Source organism: Pelophylax lessonae, assembly GCF_965119305.1.
Source record: "Pelophylax lessonae genome assembly, chromosome: 6".
NCBI classification, from domain to species: domain Eukaryota; kingdom Metazoa; phylum Chordata; class Amphibia; order Anura; family Ranidae; genus Pelophylax; species Pelophylax lessonae.
Window position 1 is genome coordinate 34,874,763 of NC_138773.1, and position 13,556 is coordinate 34,888,318.

General features: G+C 45.0%; 1 protein-coding gene across 1 annotated transcript in view; it reads right to left on the reverse strand.

The window, feature by feature from the left end:
- Window positions 1-5,374: 5,374 nt before the first annotated feature.
- The window catches only part of CLN3 (CLN3 lysosomal/endosomal transmembrane protein, battenin), a 44,269-nt gene continuing 36,087 nt past the window's right edge, over window positions 5,375-13,556 (reverse strand). Inside the window, exons 14-15 of the mRNA XM_082261156.1 lie at window positions 13,202-13,348; window positions 5,375-5,640 (exon numbers count right to left, since the gene is read on the reverse strand). Coding sequence (XP_082117282.1) covers window positions 5,521-5,640; window positions 13,202-13,348 — 267 coding nt within the window. The 3' untranslated portion in view covers window positions 5,375-5,520. The remainder of the gene's footprint in view (window positions 5,641-13,201; window positions 13,349-13,556) is intronic.

A 13,556-nucleotide genomic window follows, 5' to 3' on the forward strand; every position in this document is an offset into this window, starting at 1 on the left:
CCGCACACCACTCGAGCGCAGGAGAGATAGTTTTTTGGTGTTATCGCTCTCACTCTCTTATTCTGGTCACTGGAAGTTCATCATGGCACCTCATGGCAAAGAACTCTCTGAGGATCTGAAAAAAATAATTGTTGCTCTACATAAAGATGGCCTAGGCTGAAGGAAGATTGCCAAAAACATGAAACTGAGCTGCAGCACGGTGGCAAAGACCATACAGCGGTTTAACAGGACAGGTTCCACTCAGAACAGGCCTCACCATGGTTGACCAAAGAGGTTGAGTGCACGTGCTCAGCGTCATATCCAGAGGTTGTCTTTGGAATATAGGCGTATGAGTGCTGCCAGCATTGCTGCAGAGGTTGAAGGGGTGGGGGGTCAGCCTGTCAGTGCTCAGACCATACGCCGCACACTGCATCAAATTGGTCTGCATGGCTGTCATCCCAGAAGGAAGCCTCTTCTAAAGATGATGCACAAGAAAACCCACAAACAGTTTGCTGAAGACAAGCAGACTAAGGACATGGATTACTGGAACCATGTCCTGTGGTCTGATGAGACCAAGATAAACTTATTTGGTTCAGATGGTGCCAAGCGTGTGTGGGGGCAACCAGGTGAGGAGTACAAAGACAAGTGTGTCTTGCCTACAGTCAAGCATGGTGGTCGGAGTGTCATTGTCTGGGGCTGCATGGGGCCCTTGCAGGGGAGCTACAGTTCACTGAGGGAACCATGAATGCCAACATGTACTGTGACATACTGAAGCAGAGCATGATCCCCTACCTTCAGAGACTGGGCTGCAGGGCAGTATTCCAACATAACGACCCCAAACACACCTACAAGATGACCACTGCCTTGCTAAAGAAGCTGAGGGTAAAGGTGATGGACTGGCCAAGCATGTATCCAGACCTAAACCCTATTGAGCATCTGTGGGGCATCCTCAAATGGAAGGTGGAGGAGGGCAAGGTCTCTAACATCCACCAGCTCTGTGATGTCATCATGGAGGAGTGGAAGAGGACTCCAGTGGCAACCTGTGAAGCTCTGGTGAACTCCATGCCCAAGAGGGTTAAGGCAATGCTGGAAAATAATGGTGGCCACACAGAATATTGACACTTTGGGCCCAATTTGGACATTGGCTCTTTTCACACGGGCGGTCGGATCAGATCCGCCTGTCAGTTTTTTAGGCGGATCTGATCAGATCCTCCATATTGCTCTATGGGGCAGCGGGTGTCAGCGGAGACACCTCCGCTGACACCCGCTGCCATCTGCATCCGATCCTGTGCTGAAACCCTATTTTTCCATCCGTTCAGTAATCGGAGCGGAGCGGATCTGATGAGAGCGGACAAGCGGTCCGCTCTCATCCGATCCCCCATAGAGGGCAGCGGGTGCTGAGACACCTCCCTCTCCGCTCTGCGAGCGGAGACGGAGCTGTCATCCGCCCGGCTCAGCGGGGAACGCGGATCGATCCCCGCTGAGCAACACGGATCCGCCTACGGAGGTGGACCGTGTGAAAGAGCCCTTAGGGGTGTACTCACTTTTGTTGCCAGCGGTTTAGACATTAATGGCTGTGCGTTGAGTTATTTTGAGGGGACAGCAAATTTACACTGTTATACAAGCTGTACACTCACTACTTTACATTGTAGCAAAGTCTCATTTCTTCAGTGTTGTCACATGAAAAGATAGAATAAAATATTTACAAAAATGTGAGGGGTGTACTTACTTTTATGAGATACTGTAATGTTACAATAATGTGAGGGGTGTACTTATTTTTATGAGATACTGTAATATTACAGTAATACAGAGAAAAGACAGTTTAAAAAATATTTTAGTACAAAACAGAAGCAGTCTGTATTTTTAGTAACAGTTTTTTTAATAACAGTTGTATGTTTTACACCATCACACCAAAAACGCCTTAGCAGCTGCAACCCATAGTAGTTCAGGAAATCACGTCTCATTAAACGGCTGCATCCTTTAAACCGAAACCCATGTACAATTTTTTGGGTTTTGCTGTTAGTGTACATTAACGTTAATGCTGATTGTCAACTTAAATCTGGAACTGTAGGTAGGATTACATAGAGAGGACAGTTAGCTGGAGCAATCGTTGGTACTTCTGTCTGTCTATGTCAAATGAAGAAAGTTGCCAACTCGAGTGTATTGGTTGCAGTGCAATCTGATGATACAGATGATAACACGGTCTATGCCGTTGGGTGTCAGCTTGTAATTTTACAAAGTGGATTTAAACATGAGAGCCAAATATAATATACTACTTCTTTTCACCTGGTGATCCTGCCAGTAACACACTTCCCATCCAAAGGCTCCTTTTACACGGGAGGTGTGCCCGACGGAGTCCGTTCTGCTCAGCGGGGGATCGATCTGCGATCCCCGCTGAGCAGGTGGATGACAGCTCTGTCTCCACACTGTGTGCGGAGATGGAGCTGTCAGATCCCCGCTCTCCTCTATGCGGAGATCAGATGAGAACGAACTGCCTGAGCGTTCTCATCCGATGCGATCCTCCAAACGGATGGAAAATAGGGTTTCCATGCGTCTGGATTTCACTGATAGGATCGGATCGGATAGCAGCGGGTATCAGCAGAGATGTCTCCGCTGACATCCGCCGCTCCATAGGGGTGCATGGAGCATCCGATCCGCTTAAAAAACTAACAGGCGGATCGAATTAGAAAGCCCGTGTGAAAGGGGCATAAAGGTGACAACACTTAAGCCCCGTACACAGGATCAGATTATCGAATGATCTGTCATCTGTTTTTTGTGGCATGCTAGTCTGATGTGGAAAGTGAAGAGGTTATTTTCATACGAATTTTCCTGTACGACAGAATTCTACTTTAGAAGTGATGTCATGTGTTGGAATGCTTTGTATGTGTTCTTTCATCTCTGAGCATGCCTAGTCTTGCTCTTAAGATTTTTTTCCGTCGAAATCTGTAATGAGACGAAAATCGGATGTTGTTTTGACGGACGACAAAAATTTTATAGCCTGCAGATCAGGATTTTGTCAGCCGAAAAGTCGGAGTCGGCTGTCGAAACCACCATACTAACAATCCGAAAATCGGCAGATCAGTCGTCGGACGAAATTTCCCTTCAGATTTTCTTATCATGTGTACGGGCCTTTACTTAGGCCTCTTGCACACTGCTGCTTAAAAAAGCTCAGTACAGCTTTCTGCATTCTTCAATAAAAAAAAAAAGAAAGAAAAGTGTCCTACTCCTGTAGGGGGCAGTATAACCCTACTGATATGCATCAGGAACTGCGTCAATGAACGATAGAGAAATCTGCATTTTTTGGCAGTAATTTACGCCTCATGCGCGCAAATGCGTACAGATGTGCACAAATGGCCATTTTCATAATGCACAAAATAGAACATGAGAATATGTTTCCACGCATTTGCGCAAAATTGCACGAATGTGTATGCATAAAAATACATAAAAAAAAAAAAAGATGAAAAAGTAAAAGCTCAATCTGGAGTATCCTGTGGAAGAGGCTGTACCCTGCTGTGTCTAAGGAGGAAGGCGTTGTCACCCTAAAACATTACTACAAAACACACCCCATACCACAGGGGAGAGGGTTTCTGTAGTAAACAAAAGGGAAGTGATAACACTGATAACAGTCAGCACAGGGCATGGAGTACAGGAAGTCAGCAGCTCACTGGAGCTCTGGCAGGATCAACTAATAAATAATTAATTTAAAAAGGTATTATACCAAAAGTGTGACATTGCACAACATGAATGAAGTCCTGCACGTAAGATTTGTAAAAAGAACAATAAAAGCAGAGTGTTACTTACAGATAGTAAAGTGACTAAACTCAGGGTAGGTGAACATGGGAAAGAAGAACAAGGTCAGTACTGAACAGCGCTCTTCTGGTTATGGCACGCCAACCTTGTGGAGACTGGATGTGGCCAAGAGGGTTATGCCCCTGAGGAGATCAAACAGTAGTGTGATGGGTGGCAAAAACTTTCCTCTGGACCGGAGTGTATAGGTCCGGTGATTTTGGTTTGGGAGGAAAGGGTAGGGAAGAAGCCGGTGAGAAGCCGGGGGTTGGGGGAGCAGAAGGGGAGGAAAAAAGGGCAAGGAAAAATGGGTAAAAGTAGGGGGGACTGGGGGCAGACGAGGAGGAAAAAAGAGCAAGGGAAAAAATGGGTAAAAGTAGGGGGGCAGGGGGCAGAAGGGGAGGAAAAAAGGGCAAGGGAAAATGGGTAAAAGTAGGGGGCTGGGGCAGAAGGGGAGGAAAAAAGGGCAAGGGAAAATGTGTAAAAGTAGGGGGGCTGGGGGCAGAAAGGGAGGAAAAAAGGGCAAGGGAAAATGGGTAAAAGTAGGGGGGCTGGGGGCAGAAGGGGAGGAAAAAAGAGCAAGGGGAAAAAAAAAAAAAAAAATCGGTAAAAGTAGGGGGGACTGGGGGAAGAAGGGGAGGAAAAAAGAGCAAGGGAAAATGGGTAAAAGTAGGGGGGCTGGGGGCAGAAGGGGAGGAAAAAAGAGCAAGGGAAAATGGGTAAAAGTAGGGGGGACTGGGGGCAGAAGGGGAGGAAAAAAGAGCAAGGGAAAATGGGTAAAAGTAGGGGGGCTGGGGGCAGAAGGGGAGGAAAAAAGAGCAAGGGAAAATAGGTAAAAGTAGGGGGGCTGGGGGCAGAAGGGGAGGAAAAAAGAGCAAGGGAAAATGGGTAAAAGGAGAGGGGACTGGGGCAGAAGGGGAGGAAAAAAGGGCAAGGGAAAATGGGTAAAAGTAGGGGGGCTGGGGGCAGAAGGGGAGGAAAAAAGAGCAAGGGAAAATAGGTAAAAGTAGGGGGGCTGGGGGCAGAAGGGGAGGAAAAAAGGGCAAGGGAAAATGGGTAAAAGTAGGGGGGACTGGGGGCAGAAGGGGAGGAAAAAAGAGCAAGGGAAAATGGGTAAAAGTAGGGGGGCTGGGGGCAGAAGGGGAGGAAAAAAGAGCAAGGGAAAATGGGTAAAAGTAGGGGGGCTGGGGGCAGAGAGGGAGGAAAAAAGGGCAAGGGAAAAAGGGTAAAAGTAGGGGGGCTGGGGGCAGAAGGGGAGGAAAAAATGGCAAGGGAAAATGGGTAAAAGTAGGCAGGTATTTTTTTTTTTTTTTAAACTTATCAAATAAATAAAAAAGGTTTCGATGGTAAATTCAACATGCCAATGCGGAAGTAAAAAAATAAATTAATCTTTAGGAAATTTAAATACCCTTTAATTACCCGCCCTGTATGGGTGTCATAGAGAATAAGAATACCTTAGCACAGGCCACTTTACTCCTGCAATAAAACAGAACGCAGCGTAGTCACCCAGCCGCTAGCTAGCAAGGCATTCTGGGACTTACAACTCTTAACACTTATAGGGATAAAACGAATGTAAGCCCATCCATTGCTGCTTCAAGGCGTGACTTTAATTTGGAATTTCTGTGTTGGCCGACATTGGGCAGGAGAGAAGTTTTTATAGCTAGGCTCGCCCTCCTCTTTATAATCAGCCCAAATGGCCGATCTCAGAAAATGGTGCTTTTCTACCCAGAATCCTTTGCAGCAAATCAGATGATATCACTGCATTCCACAGAAGTATTTATGAACTGGGAGGGCCACGGCTCCAGAGATGGATATTCCCAGAGTGTCCGACACGCAGGCAGCCGCCATGGCAAACTCTTTGTCTTCTGGTTTACTCTGTGGGACAATGTGAAATCAAATGTCATTAAATAACAATAAAAGTGTAAAAACATTTAGCAAAGTGTATAAAATGAGTCACCATCAAACCATCTTCCAGTGAGGACCTCACTTCTGATGACAATTAAAGAAAACGTAAGATTTCTCCCTTTCGGTGGGGCTGTGCCTGCACTGCAAGAGTTAACTGCTCATTTAGATCTGGGGGGCATGGAAAAGTAGATTTATTTACCTGATCCTCTGTGCTGTTATACTGTTCTGCACAGTTCTGTCCCCAATATCCGAATATTGCAACAGGTATAAATCAGGTTGGCCACTGCGGGCTTGCATGAAGCCAAGCTACTCGGATCAGATATACATGTGTATAACGGATGGATATTGGGGACAGAACTGTGCCCATTGGGGATCAGTGGGATGGAGTACCCGAGGAGACTGGGGGTGTGAACCACAGAGTGCCATGAATAGGAAAGATCTTGTGGGGAAGCCTCTCCTTAAGCGTATGACCATCTGGAAGTCAGGGTGCAGTAATGATGGAGAAAGACCTGTCTTAACCACTTGCCGACCGCCGCAAGTACATATACTGCGGCGGTCAGCCCCTCACAGGCAAAGTGACGTATATATACGTCACTAGCCTGTGAGGCTCTGGGGAGCGAGCGCGCGCCGCCGGAAGCGCGCTCCCGCGCGGTCACGGGCCCCCCGCGCGTGTGACCGGCGGACCCAATGTCCGCTGGTCACTCGGCGATCGTCGGTGGAGAGGGAGAAAGGCAGGCGGCTGATGTAAACAAGCCACTTGTCATTCTCCCCTGTGTAGAAACAATGATCATACGGTTCTACAACGTAGGACCGTTGATCATTGTTCCTACAGCTCAAGCCACAGCCAATCACAGTTAGAATCACGCCCCTAGGGACACACACAGCCCCTCCCTCTCAAATAAAGTTAACCCCTTCACCGCCAGTGTCATTTTACAGTAACAGTGCATATGTATAGCACTGATTACTGTAGAAATGTCACTGGTAACCCCAAAAGTGTCAAAAATGTCAGTCAAGGGTCCGATCTGTCCGCCGCAATGTCGCAGTACCGCAAAAAAAAAAAAAACGCAGATCGCCGCCATTACGCGTTAAAAAAAAAAACAGCAAAAATGACAAAAATCTTTCCCTTTGTTAGTCAACGCGTTAACTTTTGCGCAAACCAATCAAAATACGCTTTTTGCGATTTTTTTTTTACCAAACATATGTAGCAGAAAACAAATTGGCCGAAAATGTTAAAAAATTTTGATTTTTACATTTTTTTGGGGGGGGAATTTCATATAAAAAAAAATGTGAAAAATATGGTTATTTTTGCAAAATTTACGCTCTTTTTTTGTTTATAGCGCGTGATCAAAAAATCGCACAGGTGATCAAATACCACCAAAAGAAAGCTCTGTTTGTGGGAAAAAAAGGACGTCAAATTCGTTTAGGTACAGCGTCGCACGACCGCGCAATTGTTCGTTAAAGTCACGCAGTGCCGAATCGCAAAATACCCCCCGGGGCTTAAGTGGTTAAACATCGAGAATCCCAGCCCTGGTGATGCAGTTCTTTATAGGTTAGGCAGGTACCCATCGAAGGGTGTACCTATAGAAAAATTTTACCTGAAAGACATGTATGACGCATCAAAACCAATATCAAATCCCCTTAAACCTTTCACCACTACTATAAAAGATATGATAGCAATGGCAAACCCAACCTTTGAAGAGACAATGGCAGCTGAAACCGGGTTCTCTGACACTAATCTGTGGTTTGAGTGGATGATATTCAATGCAAACAAACATAACAGAAATAACTGCCATGTTTGTGGCAGTGCCAGGCCAAATTTAGGGACAGTCCTTCCTCATATCCCACAAGACAGTGAGGAATGTTTCCTCAGCCTCTTCACTAATACATCCATTACAGCTGGTCCCTACAGTGTCTTCTCCCCCATGCTCCAGTGGCCTAAGGTCCTGACAGGGCTGGCCCAACATTAAAATGCTGCCCCCCCCCCCCCCCCCAAAAAAAAAAAAAATCACACCCAACAAAAGACCCCCCATATCCATTATTTTCTATAAATATCAAATTTAGAAAATATTTTATAGTGTTATCTTCTTCCATAGCTCACCACCAGACGGGTCCACCAAACACCCGCTGCCTGTCCTCAGTCCTCCTGTCACTCCTGTGTCTTCCACCGCCTTAGAAGATGCAGCTTGCCCTGTGTGAGATGGAGTGCGTTGATGTCTGACGTCATTGCGCACACCACGATCACGTGAGGGGCGTTCCCCGGAGGAGATGCTTCACCTCCTCATACTCATCAGTTTGCACTACGGACGGCAGTATGAGATGAGGAAATGCCACCCATAACACACCGCAAACTGATGACACACAAAACTGCTGGGAAGAATCTTGGGAGTCAATTTGCTGCCCCTCTCCAAGTGCTGCTTGGGACCAATGGGCCCAGCGGGACCCATGGTAGGGCCGGCCCTGGGTCCTGATGTAATCAAGATGGATGCAGAGTCTATCACCGGAGCGTAGGGGAGTGTTGTTAGTCGGGAAGCAGAGGATCTGGTAAGTAAAAAAGCTTTTTACGCTCCCTTAAATGAACTAAGCAGTTAACTCTTGCCGTGCAGGCAGAGCCCACATTTTTAGGAGTTAGGCTTTAAGAATGAATTTCCTCTCACTTTAAAGAGATTTACCCTCACAACAAAATCATGGTTTTAACTCTTCTCTATGCAAAACTAGGGAAGGATTACTTACCTGCCTACATTTTAATAGAACATAAAGCATGTCTGAACAGCCGCACTCCAATGCAAATATTTATTGAAAAGAGGATGAAAATACCACAGCATACAGAGGTACGAATCAAAGACTGCTGACGCGCTTCACACTAACCGTGCTTAACCGCTTCCGGACTGCCCGCCGCAGTTATACTGTGGCAGGGCAGACCTCCTGCGCAAACCGACGAAGGTATACATCGGTCGCGCGCCTGCAGCTAGGGGGCCAGCGCGCGCCGCCGCCAGCGCGCTCCCGCACCCACTCGTCAGTGGGGACTCCGATGCACGGAACCAGCAGCTCCAATTGCCGCCTGACACCTGTGATCGCTCCCTGCTGAGAGACAAGAATGGTCTGCTGTTGTAAACACAGCAGACCGTTGTTCTCTCTGAAATAATCACAGAGCGCCTGTGATCCTTCTATATAGGATCACAGGTCTCTATGATCATTTCACAAGCCACACCCCCCCACAGTTAGAAACACGCCCCTAGGTACACATTTAACCCCTTGATCACTTACTGTGTTAACCCCTTCCCTGCCAGTGTCATTATTACAGTAACAGCGCATACTTTTAGCACTGATTACTGTAGTAATGTCACTGGTCCCCCCCAAAAGTGTCAGTTAAGGGTTCGATCTGTCCGCCGCAATGTTGCAGTCCTGCAAAAAAAAAAAAATCGCAGATCGCCACCATTACTAGTAAAAAAAAAAAAAAAAAAAAAAACCACAATAAAAATGACAAATCTTTCCCGTAGTTAGTAGACGCGATAACTTTTGCGCTAACCAATAAAAATACGCTTATTGCAATTCGTTATTACCAAAAATATGTAGCAGAAAACAAATTGGCCTAAAATATTAAAACATTTTGATTTTTACATTTTTTGGGGAATGTTATATAGCAGAAAGTGAAAAATATTGCTTTTTTTTTTTTTTTTTTTTTTTAGAATTGTTGCTCTTTTTGGGTTTATAGAGTAAAAAATAAAAAAAATAAAAATCACAGAGGTGATCAAATACCACCAAAAGAAAGCTCTACGTAAAACGCTCATCTCTAAAGTTCCAAAATTCCCAACAAGCAAAATCTCATTCATTTCAATGGCCCCTGTTCACATCTGAGCGTTTTGTCGCCCGAAGCAAAACGCCTAAAGCTTAAAAAAGTACATGAGCTTCTTTTTTTTGGCAGATTACCAGCGTTTTTGGTCAAATGTCAATGCCTGCCTCCAAACACCTGCAAAAAACGCCTTAAAACAATACAGGTGTGAATGGAGCCTTAGCTATTTGAGTCCCCCTGTGCCTTTTTAATTCAAAATCAACCTCGCTGTATTTCGAAGCGTGCGTCCAGTAATTGGAATGCACGCTATCTCCACTCTCCATGTTCCTAAGCTTAGCATCCAGGATTTGGGACGGACACCAGCAGTACAGACACAGACCTGGCCGCCGGAATCACATCCTGCTCAACGCGCATCATGTTAAGAGGCGGGGCTCTGTGCTTAAATTGGTTGTAAAGGTTCGTTTTTTTTTTTTAAATAACAAACATGTTATATACTTACCTGCTCTGTGCAAGGGTTTAGCACAGAGCAGCCGCAATCCTCCTTTTCTGGGGTGCCCCAGCGGCACTCCTGGCTCCTCCTCTTCATTGGGTGCCCCCACGGAGGGCCACTTTCAATGGGGGCACCCGTGCGGGCGCGCTCACAAGTCCTGCTTCTGCGTCCGTTGACACAGACAGCAGGACTCGGTCCCGCCCCCCGCTCCCGTGTCAATGGATTTGATTGACAGCAGCAGGAGTCAATGGCTATCAATCTATCCAACGAGGATCCGAGACAACGGCTGGAGCTGCTAGGCTCGTGCTCTTCACTGGAACGTTCGGGTTTAGGTAAGAATAACATAGGGTCAGGGGGAGAGCTTCAACCAAGGTGGTTTTTCCCCTTAAAGTGGTAGTATACTCCACTTTTTTACTTTTACCTACAGGTAAGCCTATAATAAGGCTCACCTGCAGGTAAAATTAATATCTCCTAAACCGGCACGGTTTAGGAGATATTCACCCTGCATGCAGCCGCTGATGCAAGATACGCCGGACCTTCAGAGCTCCTTGCTGGAAAGTGAACTCCCGTGCGCATGCGCAGGAGTGACATCATCGTGGCTCCAGCCACTCACAGCGCCAGAGCCGCCGAACCCGGAAGAGACGCCAAGGGAAGATGTCAGCTGCCTCAGCGGTGTCCGGGCGACTGTGTCGGGGCTTGGTTCTAAGGTAAGTATTGCATAATGTGCTAGTATGCGATGCTCACTAGCACATAATGCCATTGTCCTACAGGGTTTGTTTGTTTTTGGTTTTTTTTTGGGGATACAACTGCTTTAATGCATAGAATGTATTAGGGTGAAAAACCTCGAGACTTTACAACTGCTTTAAGCTGCTCGTCTGTTACTATGGACGCCCTGCGAAGCGCCCAATAAGGGAAGGACGATGTATCCAAGGACGCCCCCACCAGTTGCCTCTCCCCAAGGAAAGAAATTGCACAGCTCAGCATCAGCTGTCCTAATTGTGGAGCATATCCATTGCTCAATGTGAGAATAGAGAAGCTCTGTAGCCATGACCAGGGCCAGATTAACGTAGGGGCTATTGGAGCTGCAGCTCCAGGCCCCTACCTTTATATAGGCCCCGGGTTGGCCATATTCACTGTTACCGCTCTTCTGTCACTTGTAAACACAGAAGTCTGGCTTCTATGCTCGCTTCCCCAGGCAGCTCCCTCAGAACCTCCCCACACAGCACGAAGGTCGGACAAGGAGGGACAGTTGCCGATGCATGGATGTGTTTATGGGCTTCAGAGACCATGTTAATTTAGGCATGCATGGCTGCACCCTTCCACCTCTGGGTGCATGCCAAGGCACGGCCCTTAAGGCCCTTCAAAATCCTCAGCACCAAGCCCATGATGCTCGTAATCCGGCCCTGGCCATGACTCCATCCATATATCTCTGCACATTGGTGAGCGACACAAATCTCCCACAAAGACCTCACAAAACTCGGCTCATGAATAAAGCCCATAATGGGGAGGGATCCATAGCACCATATCGCAGCTGATCCCGTGTCAACAAATGCCAGTTATGGGCATTTCCTTTCCTCAGTGCTGTCACTGTGCGAGGAAAGGAAAGCTGGTAACTGGCTATCCTGTGACAGCACACATTTGCACTGATGAGCCTCATCAGAGAAGAAGAAAAATCACTTATTGGCTAAATTGTATAACAGAAATGAAGAGAAGGGGTTTGTTTTTCAAAATTTTTGGTCTTTTTTTCATTTCTTTAGCAAAACAATAAAAAAAAAAAAAAAAAAAAAAAAAACCCAGCGGTGATTAAATACCACCAAAAAAAAAGCTTGGTCTCAAAAAATGATAAAAATTTCATATGGGTACAGTGTGAGTAATTATTTAAAGTGTGACAGCGCTGAAAGCTGGAAATTGGCCTGGACAGAAAGGGGGTGAAAGTGCCCTGTAGGCAAGTGGCTAATCACTGAAGGCCCGGAAGGTTTTACCCCCTAATGACCAGGCCATTTTTTGCGATACGGCACTGCGTTACTTTAAAAATTGCACGGTCGTGCGATGATGTACCAAAATGAAATTGATGTCCTTTTTTTCCCACAAATAGAGCTTTCTTTTGGTGGTATCTGATCACCTCTGCAGTTTATAATTTTTGGGCTTTAAACAAAAAAAAATTGAAAATTGAATTGAAAAAGAAAGTTTCAATTCTGAAAAAAAAAAAAAAAAAAATATTATACATATGTGAGCTGCTGCTCACTTAGGTAAAAACCAAGAGATCAATAGAGTATTATAAAACAGCGCTATCAGGCGTGTTAAAATGCAAATTCATAATGTAATAAAGTGCACTAGTGATAAAAAAAATATTTATCACTAGTGCACTTTATTACATTATGAATTTGCATTTTAACACGCCTGATAGCGCTGTTTTAAAATACTCTATTATATAGTGTTTGTATGCGAAAAAATTAATTAAAGTGTATTTAAAAAAAAAAAAAATTGCTTTCGAAAAACCGCTGCGCAAATACCGTGTGACATAAAAAATAGCATTACCCATCATTTTATTATTAAGGGTATCTGCTAAAAAAAATATAATGTTTGGGGGTTACAGGCAATTTTCTAAAAAAAAAAATACTGAGTTTTACATGTAGGAGAGAAATGTCAGAATTGGCCTGGGTGGGAAATGGTAATTAACGCTGAAGATCTGAAAATATTGATAATTTTTGAGGTGACATTGGATGTGTTGCAGCTTATAATAGATTTTAGTGATGGGGTTTGGATTTACCTGCCTGGCTCTTTTCTTTTAAATGTGTTTACCTACCTGGAGACAGGTATATATATATATATATATTTTTTTTTTTTTTTTTACTTTCTGCTATAAAAACACAGCCAGAAAAAAAAAAATTCTCATCAATTTAGGTCAATTTGTATTCTGCTACATATTTTCGGTAAAAAAAAAAATACCAATAAAGTATATTTATTAGTTCGCACAAAAATTATAGCGTCTACAAACTAAAAAAAAAAAGAAAAACTTGCCTTTAAGATTACTTTAAAAGGAATCATCCTTTCATCATTGGTCACCATAGATTATGTGACCAGAAGCCATTAAAAAATGGACTCTGGTCAACTGTGTATACAAAGGGTTATTACCCAGAGCAACCCGATGATGGCTTTCATGGATAAATAAAAAAAACAATAAGAGTTGGGATTTGACTGGCGGCTGAAGAGAGCCGCTGCTGATGTAGGACAAGCACATGGGAACTTACCTCTATTGCAATGTTGTTGAAGGTGTTGACGTATGCAGCGCCCCCCAGAAGCCCCTCAAATGTTATAATGGCACAAATTCCGTACAGTGTGAACTTGGTGAGGAAGAGGTAGTACACTCCGATCAGGAGGAAGGTGGCCAGACCAAACTGAAGAAGACAGACATAGAAAAAGGTTATTGGCTTCCAAAAAAAAAAGACCAAAGCTGACAATATGCATGCAGGATCATTATGGCAGGATCACCGGGGATTATTTTAACTACTTCCTGCCTGTATGACATCATATGACATCCTCGGGTTAAAGTGGTTATACCAGGATAATGCCTGCACCTGCAGGCATCATCCTGGTATGAAAATT